This window comes from Aquila chrysaetos, chromosome Z, assembly GCF_900496995.4.
Source record: "Aquila chrysaetos chrysaetos chromosome Z, bAquChr1.4, whole genome shotgun sequence".
NCBI lineage: Eukaryota > Metazoa > Chordata > Aves > Accipitriformes > Accipitridae > Aquila > Aquila chrysaetos.
The window spans coordinates 49451256-49471345 of NC_044030.1; the positions used below are offsets into that span (position 1 = coordinate 49451256).

Here is a 20090-nt window from a genome sequence, read left to right on the forward strand (position 1 = left end):
ATTAAGTGGGGGCTTATTTTGTGCCCTTTTTTCAAAACAACACTAAAGGTAACTGCATTGTTTCAGTGGCATAAGCCTAATAGGTCAGGGAGCTGAAACATTTAAGAACAGAATAAAATAGCAAGTCGTAGCAAGGTGTAGATGTCATTTCCCCAGAGAGTCCCATCATTGTTCAGACCTGCTGTTCACCTGCAACTGGTTACACAGGACAAGTATAAAGCAGGTATAGTAGTCTGCAAGGCAGATAAAGGCAAAGGTCAGCTTCTGTTTGTTCTACTGATTTTTCAGAAAAGGTACTTCAGTAGTGAACAGTTAAAAAAGTATTTACATGTTCAATTCTAGTTAGTTGTCCCTCACAGCAACTTTAGTTAATTTTGATACATTCATACATGCCATTGCTAGCTGACACTAATTCCTAATTAGCATAAACAAATGAGGTAGTAAGGTAGGGAAGTAAGCATAATTCTTCTGAAAAGGGAAGAAAAGCCAGCAACTTACCTCATGAATGAGGGCTACCAACATTTGCTGGAAATTGCGTCCCCTGCTGGCCAAAAATCGATTTATAGGCTTGCCATCTTTGCCCACATGGACTGGAAGGTCGTAACACAACAACATGCCAGCTTAAAGAGGGAGGGACAGGGAAAAGAAAGGTCAATACCAATACAATACTAACAGTTAAGAATTCTTGCATAAGTCAGTGGAGAACCCAAAGCAAAGTAAAGTTAATTTAATAAAGCCAACAATTTAAAAGTGTATGTAGGCATATGCCAGTGGTGTAAAACATCATTGTTTCTTAAACTGATTTACTCTCAGATTCATAGAAATCTTTGGGTCAAAGCATGTATACCTGTCTAACATCAAGAAAGTGACAGCTTACCTGCAAGGCCTGGTGTCATGCCTGGTTGTTTGTTCCTCTCATACATTTTCAGCAAGAAGTTTGGAACACTTGCCATGGTCTTCCCCTGGTCTGAGCGTGTGGTCCCTCCTCTCAAGGCTGAATGATACACACCACGCGGCATGTTGGTCATCTCCTGTTTCACAAGGGATGTTGCAAACTCTTCAAATGCTGGATGAAGTGCAAGAAAATAAGGAGAGAGGAAAGGGAATGTCAGAGCCTTATGACTGAGAGAACAAACAAACCCTGGAAAACCCAAAATGACACCTGTGCTTCAGGGGAGATACGCTTAGATAAACTAGTAATGACACATTCAGATGAAAGCTCAAGGTCAAAGAATTGAGAACTCTTAGCAAGTCTCTCTGACACTACACTTGCTACCACTGCAACTTCAAGAAGCTCTGAGTAAGTCATGTCAGATACTAAGACTGGGAAGAAAAATAGCCTTAACCATTCCATGAGGTATTGATTGCATTCTTTGACTGCTACACCAATAACACTGGCATGTGCTGACAGAAGGACAATGAGAGATAAAACCGATGTTTACCAACATAGTGAAAAGTATTGTCTCTAAAACAAGGTTGTTCTTAAAGAGATTTAAAAGAAGCACAATGCAAAGAGGGTAGATGGAGAGAGAGCATATATGTGCAAACAAGGGATAGAGAGAGAGCTGAGTATCACGTTGATTTCTGTTACCATAGCAGTACAAACTGTTTATTAAGTTCTGTGCTCTCAAGCTATCAACTTTATAATCTAACCACATTTAAAATTATACAGAATTTAATATAAAGTTATTGTTCATTTGTGAAGCCAATCTGAAGCAGCCTTTACAGGCAGGCACATGTTAGAAAAAAGGGTCATGTTTCTGTATGTACCATGTATGTACATATATATGACTGCATGGTGTTTGTTACCACATCACAACCGGGAGCCAGTATTGTACCAGCACCTTGCAAACCTGGTACGTTTAAAAGTCTGTTAGTGCTTTCATTATACAACTGAGGTCTAAGGGGATTTATAACAACTGTTTCACACTAGGCTTGAAACTTTGGCATACGAGGTCCCAAATCACATGCAGTCCTGCTTTGACTAGGAACTAGAAGACAAAGGAGACAAAAGGGCACTCATTTATCCTTTCTGGGTCCAAGAAATACCTATGGCAGCTTGGAATAAAATAGTTTTACACTGGAACTTCCTCACATTTCATATTTTCAGCAAGTTCCTGTGATTTTCAGCAATGTTTTCCTCAATTCAACTTCACAGTTGAGTAGCAGTCTAAATCTGATAGGTTTTGTCGCATGGCAAGAAGGACACCTACATCTTGGGATTTTTTTTTTCCCTGCACCTGTAATGCCAATATTCTTCAAACAAAAACCTCAGAACGCAGTTAGCAATTTTCACTACAGTGATTCAGAGAGAAACTATAAATCTTTGTCCCCAATCCTCAATACTATGTAGTGTCCCAACAAAACTAAATTTATTGACATGAAAACACTATCCGCCTACCTGCTCTAGACTTTTGTTTAGGGTGGCTACAGCAATAGAGAAGAAATTCTCTGAAAGAGGACAGGTCTTTCCCTGCTGGTAACCATCCACATTGACAGACACCCTAGCACAGGTAATATCACTGCTATCATATTACTGCACTCGCTAGTTATGCCAAAGGGCTTAATACTTACAAGCCATTCAAAAGCAATTCTTCAGGCAAGAGACACAACCCAAGGATCTAGACTGCCAGATATAACTCAAACTAAAAAAATCTGGATAAATTTAATGAAACACCTAGATGTGCAGCAAATGCCAGAATCAGTGTGAAGGAAAAAAAGAGGTAACTAACATCACAGGAACAAAATTCTTGGCATCCTTCCTGCAGACATATACCTCTCAATACTACTAATAATAAATAAATAGCTGTTGTCTAAAGTTTACAGTTTGTTATATGGGATTGTTTTTAATTCTCTGACTACCAGGTTTGACAAGTCTCAGACATCCAGAATGAAAAAGCATTAAAATAAAAAATAGTAAGGCTGTCATACCCCTTCTGATACCCTGTGGACTCTAATGCTTTGACACAATATGGAAACTGAAATCACAAACCAGTTTTAAAGGCATATGAGAGAAAATACTACCTAAAACTTCACTTTCCAATGCTTCACATAAGCAGACAGCTATAGTAAATTGGAATTGCAGCATGTTCCAACCAACTGCCATAGAAAGCCTACCTTTACTTTGTTTCCTAATTGTTCCTCAGCTCTGTTGCAGAAACTGGCCCTATAGATTTGTTTGCAAGCTTAGACATTTTCCTCCCACAGAGCTGGAGAAGGTGCTTGGAAGAAAACCCCACAATTCAGTAACAATGCCAGCACCAAGCCCACCTTGTGGTTGGAACCTTTTAACTGCAGCTGCCATAGCATTAAGTGTTCAACTCTTCAGGAAGAAGCACGTGGAGGCTGAAAAAACCTAAAGATTTTCCTCCTCCTGCAAGGATTAAAGAAGAGAGAGGGAAGAAAAAGCAGCAGTAATTCAGAGCTTAAGGAATCAGCAAGGAAAAGCAAGAAGAAGGGAGATCTCACAAGCAGCAAGCTAAACTTCCTTTAGGAGTTTCAGTTTATTTGGTATGCACTAACAAGGACTTCAGGGGAAACTCTGAGAAACAAGACACTGTCATTTTAAAAAACATCTCGGGCCTTCTCCTTCTAAGCAGTATGGAAGTAGTGAATTAATCTCAATAATGTGTAATGGCAGGATTCCAGCAGATGAGTTGGCACAGGTTTAGCTCCAATTGGCTACGAACCACAAAGTCTCTGTTCTATCATGGACATTTGTCTCATGACACCAGTTTCATACCCTTTCAGTGAAACAGTTAACTCACAACAACCACCCCTGCCGGTCACTAAAGCTTTTGGTCACTAAAGCTTTTGCTTGACTGTTCTGTATTCTGTGTTAGCTAATGGTGTTAGAAGATAAAGACCTCTCTGAGGGAGAATCTATTCAGTCAATGTTTCGGTTTGAAAAGCTATTTGCATATATATGTTTTTATACCAGTCTGTGGTAGCTGCATCTTTTTATTCAGTCAGTTCTCTCCAAAGCCCATTTTGTTTTCTCATCTTCCTGGTAAGTTGCTTATCTCAGCATCCATTGCACAGCTTGAGTTTTCTGCCCAGATGCATCACTCTCTTTCGTTGAAGTAGGTTATGTCAGTCTCCCCCACAAAGCTTCCAGAACTTACTAGTTAGCACATATAGACTCTCTAGGTGAGGCTGTGCATACTCCAGACTCCAATGCATGGAGTATTTATGAATAGATCTTTCTAGGAGCCCCCACTGGAGGAAAATACTACTACTATCTCATGGTAATGTTTACAGGTTGCAATCATACTTCAAGATCCCAGGCATTCTACAAAAAGTGAAAGAATGCCTGCGTCCAGGCACTAACATCACAATCTTGTAACTGCAAGTGAAAGATAGCATTAGTGAGAGTAATCAAGTGAACATTAAAAATTCCAAATACTAAAGGTGATTCAACTGCATAGGTGTCAAAACAAGTGCATCAACCAGAGAACATCTGTTGAAACATACTTCAGTATCAATATGCATCACTAAAATTAAGCATTAAGCATAGCACTAGTATCTTTTCTGATTAAGTAGATTTTGCATACAGCATTGGTTTAATGCTATTAATACTTTGTTTATAAAACACTATGGGTTTGGGTGGGGGTTTTTTTACTTCAGGGCTAAAATACAGAGCCGCCTTTAAAAAATCTGCTCAGTCCTGCCTATTGAAGTTGCACTGTGATGAAACAATGGGCACTTGAAGTAAATAAGCAACTGGCTTTTCCTATAGGACAGATAAGGATTTTTAAGTTATGCTATAAGCATTTTTTCCACCATCAGGACCTCTGACCCACTGCTTTCCTAAAAATGGGTTGGGTGTTTTGTTCTCCTCTGAACTTTTACTTTACATTTTTTCCTGTAATTTGGTAAGATATTTTCCCGGGGGGAAAAAAAAAAAAAAAGGCTGCACTTTAACACTGCACTCCATTATAAGAAAGCCACATGTCTGTACAGTCACTCTGATTATAAATCTGCAAAGTAACCTCAAATACTGAATATACTATACCTCCTAAAACAGAAGCTGGCGTTAGAGATAACACCTTGATATACGAAGAACCTGGAACAAAAAGATCTGCCTCTTTTTCCTCTTCTTCATCTTCATTCATGTCTGCCTCCTCCAGTGGGTCAATTTCTGGTCGTGCCTGAAAGATCAAAAAAATGAAAATGTCAGCACAAAAATTCCAAATCCTCATTACCCTTCATGATTCCAAGTGTCAACCAAGTGCCAAAAATACCAACTAAATATGAAAAGTTCCCCATTTCATTAATTTCACTCCATCTCATTAATTTGAAGCTGAAGGAATAAAAGCTTTTCTTCTAACTGAATGAAAGGTAAAACTGGTTTATCACATGGGTATGCAAATCCATATCTGTATTAGCAAAATTAATCTTGACACTTATAGACTGAAGTAATATTACTAAAACTTCATTTTCACTCTGATTCTTCTTCAGAGTAAAACAACGTTTTATACTTGCACTTTAGTATACACAGAACATTTCTGCTAGAAGTTATTTTTCCATACTAGTTTTCAGAATTTGAAAAACTGCAACATATTTCCAATGCTTTCAATGAAAACATATTTACTCATTTTCTAATGAGTGTAAAGTAACAGCACCAGTAATACAGAGCTAAGTACTACTGTGAAAGATTTAGCATTGCAGCAGTGCAGTATTCCAAAAATAGCACCTACTTTTCAAACTGACTTGCCCATTTCAAGAACAAAAGCACTAAGCATGAGTGTGACTGCAATGGATGAAGCAGTAATCACAAGAGTTGCTTAGTGTCAAGACTCAACTGCAAGCATTAACAGAAGAGCATAAAATGCATGTGAGGTGCCCAAAAAATAACCTGCTGATTTAACTAATGAAAGAAGAAAAACTACCTTCTGACTGTTCATGTTATGTGATCAGAAAGTAACTCCCAAAACATACAAAGTATGTTTAGAGAGGAGACATTGCTTTATTCTGTGCAGGGTGCAAGGTGGAAGATTTCCACAAATCAAGCACACTTACTGAGGTTTTTCAGTCCAGACTTATACACTACAGTTAAAACACCACGCCTATCTAATACACATGTTCCACCTAAGTATTACATATTCATTATGTTGAGCAAGCATGACGTGTTGTTCTCTTGAGCAATCAACCCAGAGTCTTCTACACCTGCGCAGCGGTCTCTGGTGGTCTTTGGTAGTCGTTTGGGGAAGAATACCCCTACTCCTTTTGTACTTTTATGGTAATGCGTCATCTGAGGACAGCAGGGGCTTTGTTTCTCTTGCCAACCTCTCATTTCTCAAGATACAACCCATGTCAGAGACAAGTGTCAGATGTCCTTACTATTAAACATACAGCACTGCTACCTGTTCAGGAAGATGAAGAATTGTATGTTCTTCAGAGCCGAACGATGAAAGTGATTTATAGGCCGAAATGGCTACATCAGCATCCTAGAAAATTAGAGAAAGAAAATCACAAGCACAGCATATGGTATTGCTACCTTCTGGAAACTCCACACACAAAGAGCTTATCCACCAGCCACTGCATGCTGAAAAAACTTTTAAATGACAATATTTTCCTGAGGGGCACTCTCAATCGCTTACTTTATATATACAATGCAAATTAGCAAGACCAATTACCTAGGCTTAATAGCAAGCACTTTGATTGCTACACTCCATTACTGCTGTGAGGGTAGTTTATGTAGAAATTTCCAAGCTATATTTAAATTAAAATACTTTGGTTCCACCAGCCCCATGGTGATGATGGTCCAACATTCCCACTGCGTTACAATACCCCACCAAAGAATTGAGTTAGTTGTCACAGCTGCAGCTTTGCCAAGAATGCTTCACCATCACCATACCAAGGCTGAAGTCTACCAGAGGAGTCAAACTAGTTTGTATTACAATTCTCCTTGGCAGCGGCAGATGTTAGGACCATCAGTCACCACCTGTCATGTGCATTACATTGCTTCACAAACAGTGTTAAACTGTCAATGACAAGAAGAAAACCCTATTAGAAAATGAGATTGCTGACACTGATAACCCTGTCCTGATAGAAAGGTATAAACTTAATATCCAGTTGCTGACACTAGGAATTAACATTTTCAGTTTTATTACCTACCTTGTTTTGTGTGTTTTTCCAAAGGAAGCTGATAACTTGAGCTTTGAATTTCTATAAAAGCAAACAAAACAGGCATTCAGATTTTCATTAACTAAATAAGCAGTTGAAATAGAGGCAGTTACCTGAAACAAACTGCTGCCACATCAACATGCACTGAGCTAGGAAAGTGAAGGGGGAGCAGGTTTGAACTGTAGATGCATTCACATGTCCTCACATTCTGGGAGAGGGAAACCTCTGATCAACCTTGCACTGGAATTTGTTACCTATCTCCTAGGATTCACTAACACAAGCTAAAATTGTGAAAATGTATGGAAATGTGCTTTATAATTAACCTGCATTAGGCAGTGGGTGCAATTTAGAGATATTAAAAACAAGCAGGCACATTTAAAACTCATATACAAAGATACGCTAAAAGAAGAGACTCACCTTAGTCCTTGAGTACATACCTCGTATTCGTTTGTGTTCACTGTTAACGAGGGAACCAGGGCAAACAATTCATTCAGTGCTTTTAAAATGAGGGGTCTTGTATCACAGCTCAACTTTGGTGACAGAGAATTCCATGTAGAACGGATGCAAACAACCTGGAGGGAAAGTGGCAAGGATTGTTACTAACAGCAATCCCAACTTGACTTAAACATAATTTCTTTCCAGCACTTGCCTTCTTTCTTCCTACTTGGGAACAGGAATTAACATAGGGTTCATAAAAAGGAAAAAAAATAGGAAGCATGTTAACAATTCACTTGTATTAACAGTCTCACAGTACATTATTTGACATCATGCAATAATGATGTACTTAAGAAATGATGTACTTAAGAAGTGATGTACTTAAGGAGACCACAAAGGTCTTGTGAAATAAGATACCCTTTGTATACACAAGGCATGCCTTGCTAACGACTGTGCCCCTGAAGAAGAAATAAGACTGATAAGAAGGGAACATCCTACCCCAGGAGGCGCCTAAAAGTTGAATAATTGCGAATAGGCATGAAGTCAGCAAAAAATCTTTGATAACAGGAGGAAAGGTAAAGGTGGCAGGGGGAGGTCACGACCACCGACACAATTCAAGACCAAAAGACTTACCCCCCCCCCCCCCCTTATTATATGTATCTTCATGTAATGCTACTGCTCTACTTCACTTGCTAAAATTAGCTTAAAAGCAACCTGTCTCTGGGAGTTCAACAGGATGAAAGCAGAGGAAGCTATGTTCCATGGGAGCCCTCCAAAACAAAATGCCGTTAATCTTTAAACACAACCAAATCCAGCCAAATCTGAAGAACAAAAGACAAATGTAAAGCTGCAGGAATCCAGAAATCGTTGGGAAAATGTCAAACTAGAATAAACACTAATACCACAGCTTCATTAGCACTATACTAAACAGGTCAGTTCTTACAATTTAAAATAAGAGAAATCACTTCAACGAACCAAAAACATGAAAAAAAAATTTCTGTCAGGAAACCACGGATGATAGTAACATCATGCTTCCAACTGTTAACTTACAAAAACTGTGAAACTGGTTTGAAAATCACAGAATTTATTTTCATACTGTTAGTAATGAATTTGGAGTCTTGTCATTTGCTTTCCATGTCCTTAGAACATAGTAACTTCAGCTTTTTAAATCAGTCTTTGCAGTTATACTAGAAACCATAAAGTTACTGTGCATTAAACAGAAGCTAAAATCACTTTAGATACAATTCTGCAATCCCAGCTATTAGGTCCTCAAGAGACAAGTGGGGCGGGGTGGGAAGCAACCACAACAAAATATTGGCAATGGCAGGTAAAACCAGGAGTATCTGTAGGCTTCCATGCTACAAAGTATAAACCGGAAAAATCATGCTTTTTCTGTTTTGTTTTTCAACTGAGGAGGCCAATATTTGGTTATAGGACAAACATACTGTTGTCCCACAAACAGGGTTCATTTACCCAGTGTGCAAGCCAGTAACACACAGAGTCGAGGTATTTTCAAATGTATGGTTCTAAGGTTGGTATTTTTTCACAGATTAGAGATCACTGGGAAAAAACAACAAGAAATTGAAATCCTCCAACAAAAAGGTACCACTCTGCATAGAAAGATGTCTAACCTGCTCTTCAATACCTACAGAGGGGTAGGGAAAGCTGAATAATTCAGTTTCAAAATTTAATAGTACTAGATACATGTACCCGAGTGGTTAGGTGGCAAAAAGACTATCAGAAGAGAATTCTCATGCAGATCCAACATACACTGGGAAGCATTTACAGCAGGGTAACAAGCATCAGTTAGCCAGCCTAACAGATCTGAATTTTTTTTTAAATTACGTAGACCAACAGCCAAAATCCTTATGAGATTTTGTCAGCTGGAAGAAAAATAAAAGGGGGTGGGGGGGAAGTTCTACAGCTTGTTTGTAACCATTGAATGCCTTCATTAGCACCAAACAACAAACCATCTCCCCACTCACATTCAGTGTTTGATAAGGAACAACAAATCTCTTGGGTTTTTTGCCCTGGCCAGCTATGACTTCTGGGGCCCACAGACATTACACTGAATAAAAACAAGAACCAAGTGCATTATAAAACATATTTACAGCAACCTCTGTGTTACAGTGTTGTTTCACAGAAAACATGAAAATATTGGCTCTATTTATCAAGTCAGCAGCTAGTTCTCTCTCATGGCAAGCTGTCTGGTAGGATACTCTGGAGACACGCTTCAATAAGGCACTCCACTTTTAGCCTAGCTTTAAATACATGAACAGTCATGTTCATGATTATCCTTAAGCACTTTATCAAACTGTTGCCTCAAGCCTTCAGAAGACGTATTAACAAATAAGAAGGTGGTTTACTTTAAAGAACAAAAACCTAAAACATGAGAAGTGTGGTAAATTTCCTATTCGAGGCTGTTTAGATTATGTGTACTCAAGGTAAAGCTTATCTACTTAAGATTCTGCTTACAATAGAGGATGCTTAAAGAGTCGCAGACTTGCTAATTAAGGACATACATCCACTAGAGAAACGAGGGGTTGGCAAGAGAAGCAAAGCCCCTAGTGTCCTCAGATGATGCATTACCATAAAAGGACAAAAGGAGTAGGAGTATTCTTCCCCAAACGACTACCAATGACCACCAAAGACCGACGCGAAGGCTGCAGGCTGCGCAGGTGTAGAAGACTCTGGGTTGATTGCTCAAGAGAACAACACGTCATGCTTGCTCGACATAATGAATAGGTAATAGTTAGGTGGAACATAGGTATTAGATAGGCGTGGTGTTTTAACTGTAGCATATAAGTCTGTGTTGCAAATATTCTGGTAAAGAAATCAAAATGTAATCACATAGAAGAGTTAGGTTTGCTTAAGAAGTAAAATTGTGAAGCATAACGTATAGGATTGTTAAGTTTGAAATGTAGCCATAGAAACTTTAGGAACTGGGTTATGTATGACTATAGGAACCTTAATATTGTTGAAGTTTGAAATAGCTAACCATAGAAACCTCACCAGGAAGTTACTGGTCTTTCTATGTTCTGTTTCAAGAAACTAAGGAAACCATCATGGACACCAGTTTGCTGCTTGGAAACCCCCTTACCCTTCCTATCTTGATTTAAGTATCAAAGATTCCAATCAGTAGAGCTAAGTGTAACTGACCAATGATTGTTTTTAAATAAGAATATTGATAAGGTTATATAATCAAAGGACCAATCATTATAAAGGTTAAATTTAAGAACAAGCATAGTATGCATTTTTATGTAAAGAGCTTATGTAACAATGACCTGACAGAAAAAGTCTATAAAACCTGATGGATTTTGATACTAAGTTGGACATGCCTCTGGAGGAGCAATCCCCCATGTCCCCAGCGCTGCAATAAACGAAGTGCCTCCTTCTTAACTTCACATTGGTGTTAAGGAGTTTTATTCCAGATTTCGGTGACATCTGGACTGAAAAACCTCAGTAGGTGCGCTCGATTTGTGGAAATATTCCACCTTGCACCCTGGGCTGAATAAAGCAATGCCTCCTCTCTAAACATACTTTGTATGTTTCGGGAGTTACTTTCTGATCAGGTAACAAAACTATCCTTAATTCAAAGTCATGACTCTCTGAAATTGTTAAGCAGCTTGTCATCAAGGCACCTGAGATATTGAGCCTGGAAACTCAGTGCCACACATAATTAGTACTAAATTTTACAGTATATAGAGAAAAAAGTAATCTTTGGGGTCATATGAAAGGCTGAGGAAGCAGACACTGGAGTTTTATTTTGTTGAAGCTTTGGAAAAAAATGAAGGCTTTGATTTCTCCTAGCTGAAAAAAGGAACACTCACAGGAAAGTTGTACAGATTAATTGTTACAAGAGCATTTTGATTTCTTCAGACAGATAGGCCTCCTGAAGTAAAGGTATTACTGCTGTGCAGCAGTACCAGAGCTGAAACATAAGCTTTTATTTTTCTCTTTTTCCTAGTGTTGGAAGTCAGCACAGCCCAGCATGAATATGATAAGTACAGAAACATTTTTTTGAAAGCTGCAAGAAATAACACCCAAATGAAAAAATTGGCACTGTTCCACTTGACCCAGAAGTTCCTGATGCTCAGCTTTATTTCCAAGAAAACAAGACTCAAGCTTCAGATGATAACAAAACCTGCTTTATTCAGAGCACTCAGACAAAAAAAGTCTCCTTGCAAATGTGAATAATTCCACTTACCGATGCTAAAAAAGTCCCTTCTGTCTGCTGCTTATGTTCACCACAGTAGTCTATGAAGAATAACAGCAGCATACAGAAAGACTTCAAGCTGAGCTGTGGCCTACTCTACAGGTTCAAGTCTGAAAGTGATCTGAATAATTTTATACACACTGGAAATTCTTCAGACTGTTCCTCACACCAATCCAGAAGCTTTTAGAAATCTGTGACGACGTATACAGTCAAAGCAAATGGCCTTTCTCACCTTCTAACCTGATGAAAAGTGTTCAAGTAAGCATCACTGGTCCTTTTGGAAAGGGAAGGGAATCCAATGAAACACTGGTCTTCAAATCCATTCACAGCTTACCCCTATTTCCATTATCCTCCCCTCATTTCTCCTTCAGTAGGAAGGGAACAATTTACATTGCAAAATCGGCTCAGACTACCAGTTTAACTCATCTACCCATTTGATAGTCAAATAAGCACCTTCACATTCCTCCATGTACTCTTAGATGAGAGTTTGTCTTAAAAACTCACAGTTATTTCGCTATTCACTTACTAGTACTCTTTGCCATAAGACCTAAAGTAACGGGCAACTACTAGATTGATGATGCATAAGATCAGTTCATGATGCAAATCATCTTTTTTGAGGCTCATGTGTTTGCATTCAGTTTCTAGAGCTCAGATGGAACCCCAAGAACTCAGGTGAAAAGATCAGGTTTTGTTCTGCAGGTAGGGCACAGTGATTTCAAAAGCTAGTTTCACCAGCTGCCGCAGTGATTCTTGGCTGAGCTGTTTTTGCTGCATGTGCCTGCTCCATATCCACTCCTTTCAGTGTAAGGCTTATCAATTTTTTTTCTTCTTTAACCATCCTTTATTAGGTATATCAAAACAATGTCAACATCTACCTCTAGGACTAACGCACCTTTGACATGAAAAAGGAGCCTTCTATGTATCAATAAGCCTGTGATTCAGATCATCCACACGCTCAGGCAGACATCACTGTATCAGGTCACATTCGGAACATTTGGGGTCAGGTGTTTAGAATGTTTCTAAGGGTTAGAAATTATTCTGCTACCATCAGTGATGTCTTCTGCATTCATCCTACCTTCTATAAAGCTGAAAGACTACTAGGCTATAACTGTTATCTAGCTATACACCGCAGCTTAATCAACTTTGTACACATTTACATTATCACTCCAACTACAGCACAGCAGTGAGATGTAATTGGTCCTACTTAGCCCTTCCTGGATAAAAATAAGCCTTACCTGGCTTATTGTCACCTTTAAAGGTCTGCATGACAGCTCAATGAGCAGTCAGTACAACATGTTCTATTTCTAGGCACTGAAAAATATCTGTAAGATACCCAGCCAGTGGTACAGTTCTAGCTGAAGAATTATACAAAAGTCACAAAAAGAAATAGTCGAGTTCCACAGGAAGCTTGACTAGACAGTATTATTGGTACTAAAACTTTCTCATTTTCCCTTGTGAGATTTTTCCAGTTGCCCATGCTCTCCCTCTCTAAGCAGCCACGTATTCTAGTGAAAACTTAAGTAATTTCCCTGCAGCATTTGGACAAACCTCACATTGCTCCCTGTGGAAAATTTAACTTTTCAGATTTTGCCACCATACCTAAAATAATTCTGTCTGGAATTTATCTGTTGCTACCCTTTGTCTTTCAGATTTCAGGCTCCACTGCAACAAAACCGTGCAAAAGAGAAAGAGCCACAAAGCAAAAAAAAAAAACCAAACCAACACAAAGCCAAACAAAAACCAACCCAACAAACAACAACTCTCCCCCCTCCCCAAGCCCACAACAACAAAACAAATACAAATACCAAACCCATAACAATGCAGGCTTAGAACCAAAGTCTAGATGAAAAAGAAAAAATAGCTATGGCAGAGTAAGGTATGAGTATATACACTCAGCTTTTTAAAGGGGGAAACATACCAGAACTGGAAATCAAACCCCTTCTTTAAACAATCTGAGCAAATGCCACAAAAATTTCTTCCAGGTCTATGAAATTAAAGCAAAGCAACAGAAGACTCAGTCAAAGAGAAATACAAATCCATCTATGTAATGAAATCAAATGAAGGGATGCTTATGAACATATTCCACAATGGCATTAAGAAAGATAGTTTCAGTGTTACTCTGCACTGAAAAAAACCAGTGTGCTTGGTATCACTGAACTCAGGAAACTGCTGAATTAAGCAGTCACTTCAAGTGAATGCAAAACACATTTTAGAGTGCAGTTTAAAAAACTGAAGATGCCTTTTGAGTTGAATCCATTTTAGGAATAGCAAACCCACGAGTACGTTTCTATGGTAATGACCACTGATGGTTACACACACCTAATCTGATATCATTCCAAGTGAAAATGATACTTCTCTTTCCCATCTTTCAAAACACTGTTTGCAAGAATAAGAAAATATCTCTTCCAGTATTTAGAAAGACAGAGATATCTATTAGCATTTTAAGTTCATAATAAACTAAACTATCTAGGAAATTTTAACTTTGTAATGAGCTAGTTGTCTGGAAACAGAAAATAGACCTTGTATCAATATGCAGAAAAATAAAGTTGTGTATTCATAGGGTCTCATTTGATATTGTCATTTAGGAAGACTACAAAATGATTAGCTAGCAAAGAATGTTTCATTTAATTCTTTCCTATAGTATCACAGACATTCTCCAATTTCAGCTAAGAGGTGAAAAAAGGCCATTAAAAATAGGCAGCAACCTAACAGAAGTTTCAGATTTAGCAGATATCCATACTGTGCCTACACAATGGCAAATTGCACTCTGTGATAATTGTTTGGAACGACTAGACGTATTAGCATTTTCAGTGTTAAACCCCACGACAGATGGAGCTAAGTGAAATCCGCAAGAACAACTTATATCAAATGTCTTTTATCAGCTAAACTGAAACAACATATTAGTTTTAGACCACATATATTTGGTATGCCAAAAACACTGGCCCTCCATTAAGTCATACATAAAACAACAATAGTATTACAACAATCATATGGCATCTTATACAGTATTGCACTGAGGATTGTTTTCCACACATATTCATGTACATGTAATCATCATATGCACTAAATGCAGTATTACTGCGATACAGGATCTAGTACTTAGCAGACTGTAGTGAAAAAATAGTATTTCAGTAGTTTTGTCAACACCAAAATATTTTCACTATAAAATCAATTTTAACATTTTTTTTCCTTTCACAAACAGAAAGGATTTATTTTCTTTACTGTATGTATAAAGCATTCATACTAATTGCAGAAATTATATTAACCTACTACTGATTTGAAATCTATTGATGTATGTTTATCTTGAGAAGCAGAAGGCCAGCAGAAATTCAATTTTTCTACTGGCTGAAAGAAACAGCCTGTGTCTCCAAATGAGTTTCCAAATGCTAAACATTTTATTGAAGAGTACAGGCATCCTCTACTTGCAGAAAGATGCATTCTTCAGTACAGCAACATACATATGCCAGCATATGCAACTTTTGGCCATCCTGTTTTTGTAATTAATGACTTGCCGTTCTCTACCATGCTCAACATGCACTGTAATATTAGTCTTACTAGACTGCAACTGCCAACATGCTGTCTGGGTCAGGATCACAGCATACCAAACAAAACACACAGTCACCAAATAGACCAAGTCCAACAAGTTGTATTACTTGAGAGATTATCTCTTTAGGAAAAAGAATCTTGACAAAAAAAGTTAAGATTACATTCACACTTCTATTGTGGGTCTTTTCAGCCGTTCACAATCAAATGCTTCCATTTCCTCACTCACCACTGTTCTTGTATTGTTCTGGAGGGCAAAAGGTAAATAACATCATTTTACTTCGTTGTTTTTAAATAAAAGGGTATTCAAACGAAAGAAAGTGCTTCAGCCATCCAAAAATTTTGCCAGAGAAGTTTCAGACTTGACCCTTCACCATAACAGAGCCACTATATGAAGCCCTAAAGGGCTGAAGGAAAAAAACAATTAAAAAGAATCTTCAATTTGGATGAGGTCTTGAGGTACTGGCCAGGCACTGAGACAAAATCCCAGATGCATGACATCAGTTAGTTGTCCAAAGTCCAAAGGTGTGCAGCTCCAGTCTTACATAGATTATAAACTCAACAAACTGAAGGCTCAAGTCCTGCAGAACATTGAAGTGCTGGCAGGACTGAGCAGCATGAAGGGTCTTAACTGTGAGACAGAACAAGGATGCTCTTGTCTAAGGCATTCTCTCTTCTCAGTATGTGGCACTCTGGAACTCTACCCAACACAGATCACCTTCAGCACAGTGCCATTAAATATGCATGAAGCTAAACAACAGTTAAGAATCAGTGGTATTCTCCAAAACCAGTGTTTTCTCAGATCAGAAAGGGAGATACTATTCTGGCAGCTAGTTAAAAAGCTCTGTATTGAGGAACTGCTCACATTTCAAGGATCCATGACCACACTGGGAACACAGTGTTCTGAATTCAAACCCCACTTCACATTCACTTCAACACAGTGACAAAAATAAGCATCAGCCTATATCAAACTCCTCATTCAATGAAACCACAAAACCACAAAGACATTATCATAGTTTGAGTAATAATATTTTCAGTTCAGCGGTGTTCAATTAGATAATTACAATTTAAAGCCACTGAGTAAGGTTCTTTTGGCATCTCTGACAAAATTAAACTCTCCTAATGTATGATGGTTCTGATCTTTTAAGAGCACCTTTAATTTGATGGAAATCCAGAAACTTATCAACAACTCCCAGAATGCTTCTGCTTTTGCAAAGAACACTTGCAACAGAGTTCCCAGTCTAAAGCAGATGGTCCTACAAGATGCCACTCTGATAGCTGCCAGCTCAAACATGAAAACTTAATGCAATAATCCAACATCTAAGTGTCTGATCTACGAAGTCGCAACCAAATTTTGGTTCTTTGCAGTTAAGGTGGGAGCGGTTGAAAAATTGCATTGCTGCATCCAGAAATCATAAAGTACCAGCATTTTGGAAACTGCAGCTCTTTAAGATGCAAAAGGCAAAGTTTTCTAAATATCAAAAAATAATTTTAAAATAGTGCCGGTGTATGTTTGTGTGTTTCATTTCTCACTTGATGCCCTTTCAAACAAACACTCGACCTTCAAATGATTACATTCTCTTCTGCCACAATATAAAGCATGTTTACTTTGCATGCTTCCCAACAAAAAATAACACATTGCCCTTGCATACTCAGTTAATTGCATAGGAGCTTGCAGGAATTCACTTTTTTCTCATTTTAAACACTGCTGGTATTAGGAGGGAGATATTTTTTTTTTTTTTTTTTTTGGTTATAAAAGGACAACAGAACCAACAGAGGTTCACTCAGGTTGTTAAAGTCTACTTCAATTTTAAATTAGGACAGAAAGAAATTCATTAAAAGGAGCCAAGGACAGGTTTGGAAGCAGGGATTTGTTAAGAAGGGCACGTGTGTGGTTTTCGTCTTAGCTAAAGTAGTGCAGCTTAGAATATACAACTTAAAAACTTCTGCTGCATTCTGAGAAAAAGGAGAATTTGCAGTATGTCTTACCTGTCCAAACACTGCTGGCAACTAAATACTTGTTTCTGAAGGTATCTGATACGACTTCAGACTGGGTAATAACCCAAAGAAACTTAGTGAATTGATCTGAAGAAGGAATATAATGTAACCTGGCTAAATGTCATCTGGTACACAATAAATACAGAGGCTAAAGGAGAAGAAAAGCACTCTTGCTTCAGGTGACCTACTGCCTTAGAGGGTGGGAAATCATGGGGAAAAATAGGAAACAACATTTAAATCCAATTTTGTTTCTGATCTGGGGGTGAGCAAGTCAGAGAAGCACATTATTTTAAGCGGTATTTCCTCTGAGACAAATATCCATTCATACCAAACCTCAGCAAGATTCATGCACCAAGTCTATCGCAGAATCCTTGATTCAGAGAATAACTTAGGTTAGAAGGGAGCTCTGGAGGTCACGTAGCCCAACCTACCCCACAAAGGAGGGCCAACTGGATTAGGCTACACAGGGACTATTTCACTTGCTTTGTAAGGAGAAATGGTGGCTTTAACAGTTGTAAAATAATAGGTGCAAAAATTGCTTGTAACATTTCTTAGCTCTTTATGGTTGTTTGGGTTCACCCTTCGATATCTGCAAGTATCAACCTCTTCCAATGAAAGCACGTTACAAGATCTGTCTCCTTTTGAGTGGGCCATGAACCACAATGCTTGCATCACAACATCTCTCAAGCCTTTTGGTTGTGGTTGGCATAGCTGATTGTTCCCTGTGATCACAGTGCTGCAGCCATCATCTTACAGCCTATGTGTTTTCTATCCTAAAACAATGCATCAAATGAGAAAAGGCTTTTTCTTCTTGATTTTTTGAAGTCAAGACATATTTATACTGCTCAAAACTTCTGGCACTCCGAAAAAATGACTTAAGCAGAACTGGGGTCTTCAAATAACTTAGAAAACACAGCTGGGAATGGGTCTCATTTAACAGCTTTCTAAACTCCTCTATCACCTCTTAGCAACCTTAACATCTCTTCCTAGAGTATGGACAACAGAAAAAAAGGGTATCCCAGTACAATTGCAATTCTTATTAAAACAATCCAGTAGGTTCAGCAGAAACAGAAAACAGACTCCCCAGTCTGTCAGTGTCCCCAAATGATCCTCAGGTAGCTACTCTTCAATTATTTGTCTTCCTTTCTAGCTTTCTGGCAAAACCTTAACTGAATCAGTATAACCAGACAGTAAACATGTCAGTAAACAAGTCAACATATGGTATTCATCACTTATGGCAGAGCAGCTCCACCTCTTTCATGATGATTGCCTGAAATTCAGCATCTCTAAACTACAATTAGGATAAAAACTATCAGAATCTTTCCAGAACAAGTAATTGCAGCAAAACCCACCAGACACATCCTCTAGTGCAACATAGTACACTTAACAGCCAGCTACAGAAATACCTGCAACTAAACTAAACAGCATACCATTGCTTTGCGTAAGTGCTACACACTGTGACTGACCAATAAACCCCTACAATGGAAGAAGGCTCAAATGGGCCAAAGCTGATGTGCTCACGAAGCTCAGAGAATAATGCAGGATGGGACTGACCACATCTGTTGCAAAGAAACTGACTCAACACAAAGAGGACTTTTGTTTTAGATATACAGCTATAAACAGTTCAGTGGATCAACTGATGGTGTAAATGTTTCTCCCCAGTTCATTAAAAGAGTGTGAATATGTCCCCAGAGTCAGTCAGATCAGCATATGGGGGAGTGAATACGTGGCTCAGCCCAACGTAAAGTATAAAAACTAGACAGTCAACAAAGGAATTTCGAAGACAGCAATGGGATTGAGCTGGATTCAACCCACACATTCCTTCCAGCTGGGGACGCTCAGCATCATGACAATGAGCATATTATAGAGACCGGTAATAGGAATCACACTGGTATTGTGATTGAACTGTATATTGTAATTGCTATATTTTGCTAAGTGTAACTTACATTTGTATTGTGATTTTGGTATAATTTGTATCACTCTGCTGAAGCAGAAATCCTGTGTAACAACTATCTTCAAATGAGTAAATTTGATATTACACATTACATCCTCCATGCACGGAACATCTCAAATAACCTGGTCAGAGAGTATTGGACTCTGACACACTGTGATAACAGAAAATGACCCTGGCTGCCCTGTGACATTTGTGGACAAATATGATCTAGGAATAAATTAGAGTAAATAAAACCATCTTCTTTTCAAAACATGTTTTGCCCAATACCCCAAAACCAGCTGACTTGACAACATGATGGTGCCACAGAAACATAAACGCTACTATTAATCCTCAGGATTAACAGCCAAATCACTCAATGCCATTTCCACAGTAAAAAGTTTGGCCATGGTCTACAGAGTATACCCACATTCAAAAGCAAGCTGAGGAGGGCCTGTAAGAATTAGGACAGATAAAATCAATACCTGTCCACAAAGTGATTCTTTCCTTCCTTCCTTCCTTCCATCCTGAGTACCTGGAGTTGTCTCAGCCTTCTACTTCTCAACAGTAGTACAGTATGTCTATTCTCAAATGAGGTTTTTATAGTACGATGTGACATTTGTCACAGGCCCAGCTCCTGCTTCTTTGCACGAAACAAAGTCTAAATACAATCCAGCCTGGGAAAACACTGCTTAAATACTAACTGAGGCCAGCATTCAAAGAATCTATGTGACCTTAAGAAAAGCCAAACTCTGTACCAAAAGCAAACACAGTAATTACCCTGAATAACTTGGTTCTTAGCAGCCATCGTCTGAAGCTTTTTAACTATATTGATTACTA

General features: G+C 38.4%; 1 protein-coding gene across 3 annotated transcripts in view; it reads right to left on the minus strand.

The window, feature by feature from the left end:
• FOCAD (focadhesin) overlaps positions 1 to 20090 on the minus strand; it is a 136366-nt gene that overhangs the window by 56875 nt on the left and 59401 nt on the right. For all 3 annotated transcript variants that reach the window (XM_030003485.2, XM_030003484.2, XM_041121093.1), the window contains 6 exons: positions 7566 to 7700; positions 7120 to 7170; positions 6366 to 6449; positions 5015 to 5150; positions 878 to 1066; positions 499 to 620 (listed from right to left, as the gene is read on the minus strand). In XM_030003485.2, coding sequence (XP_029859345.1) covers positions 499 to 620; positions 878 to 1066; positions 5015 to 5150; positions 6366 to 6449; positions 7120 to 7170; positions 7566 to 7700 — 717 coding nt within the window. The remainder of the gene's footprint in view (positions 1 to 498; positions 621 to 877; positions 1067 to 5014; positions 5151 to 6365; positions 6450 to 7119; positions 7171 to 7565; positions 7701 to 20090) is intronic.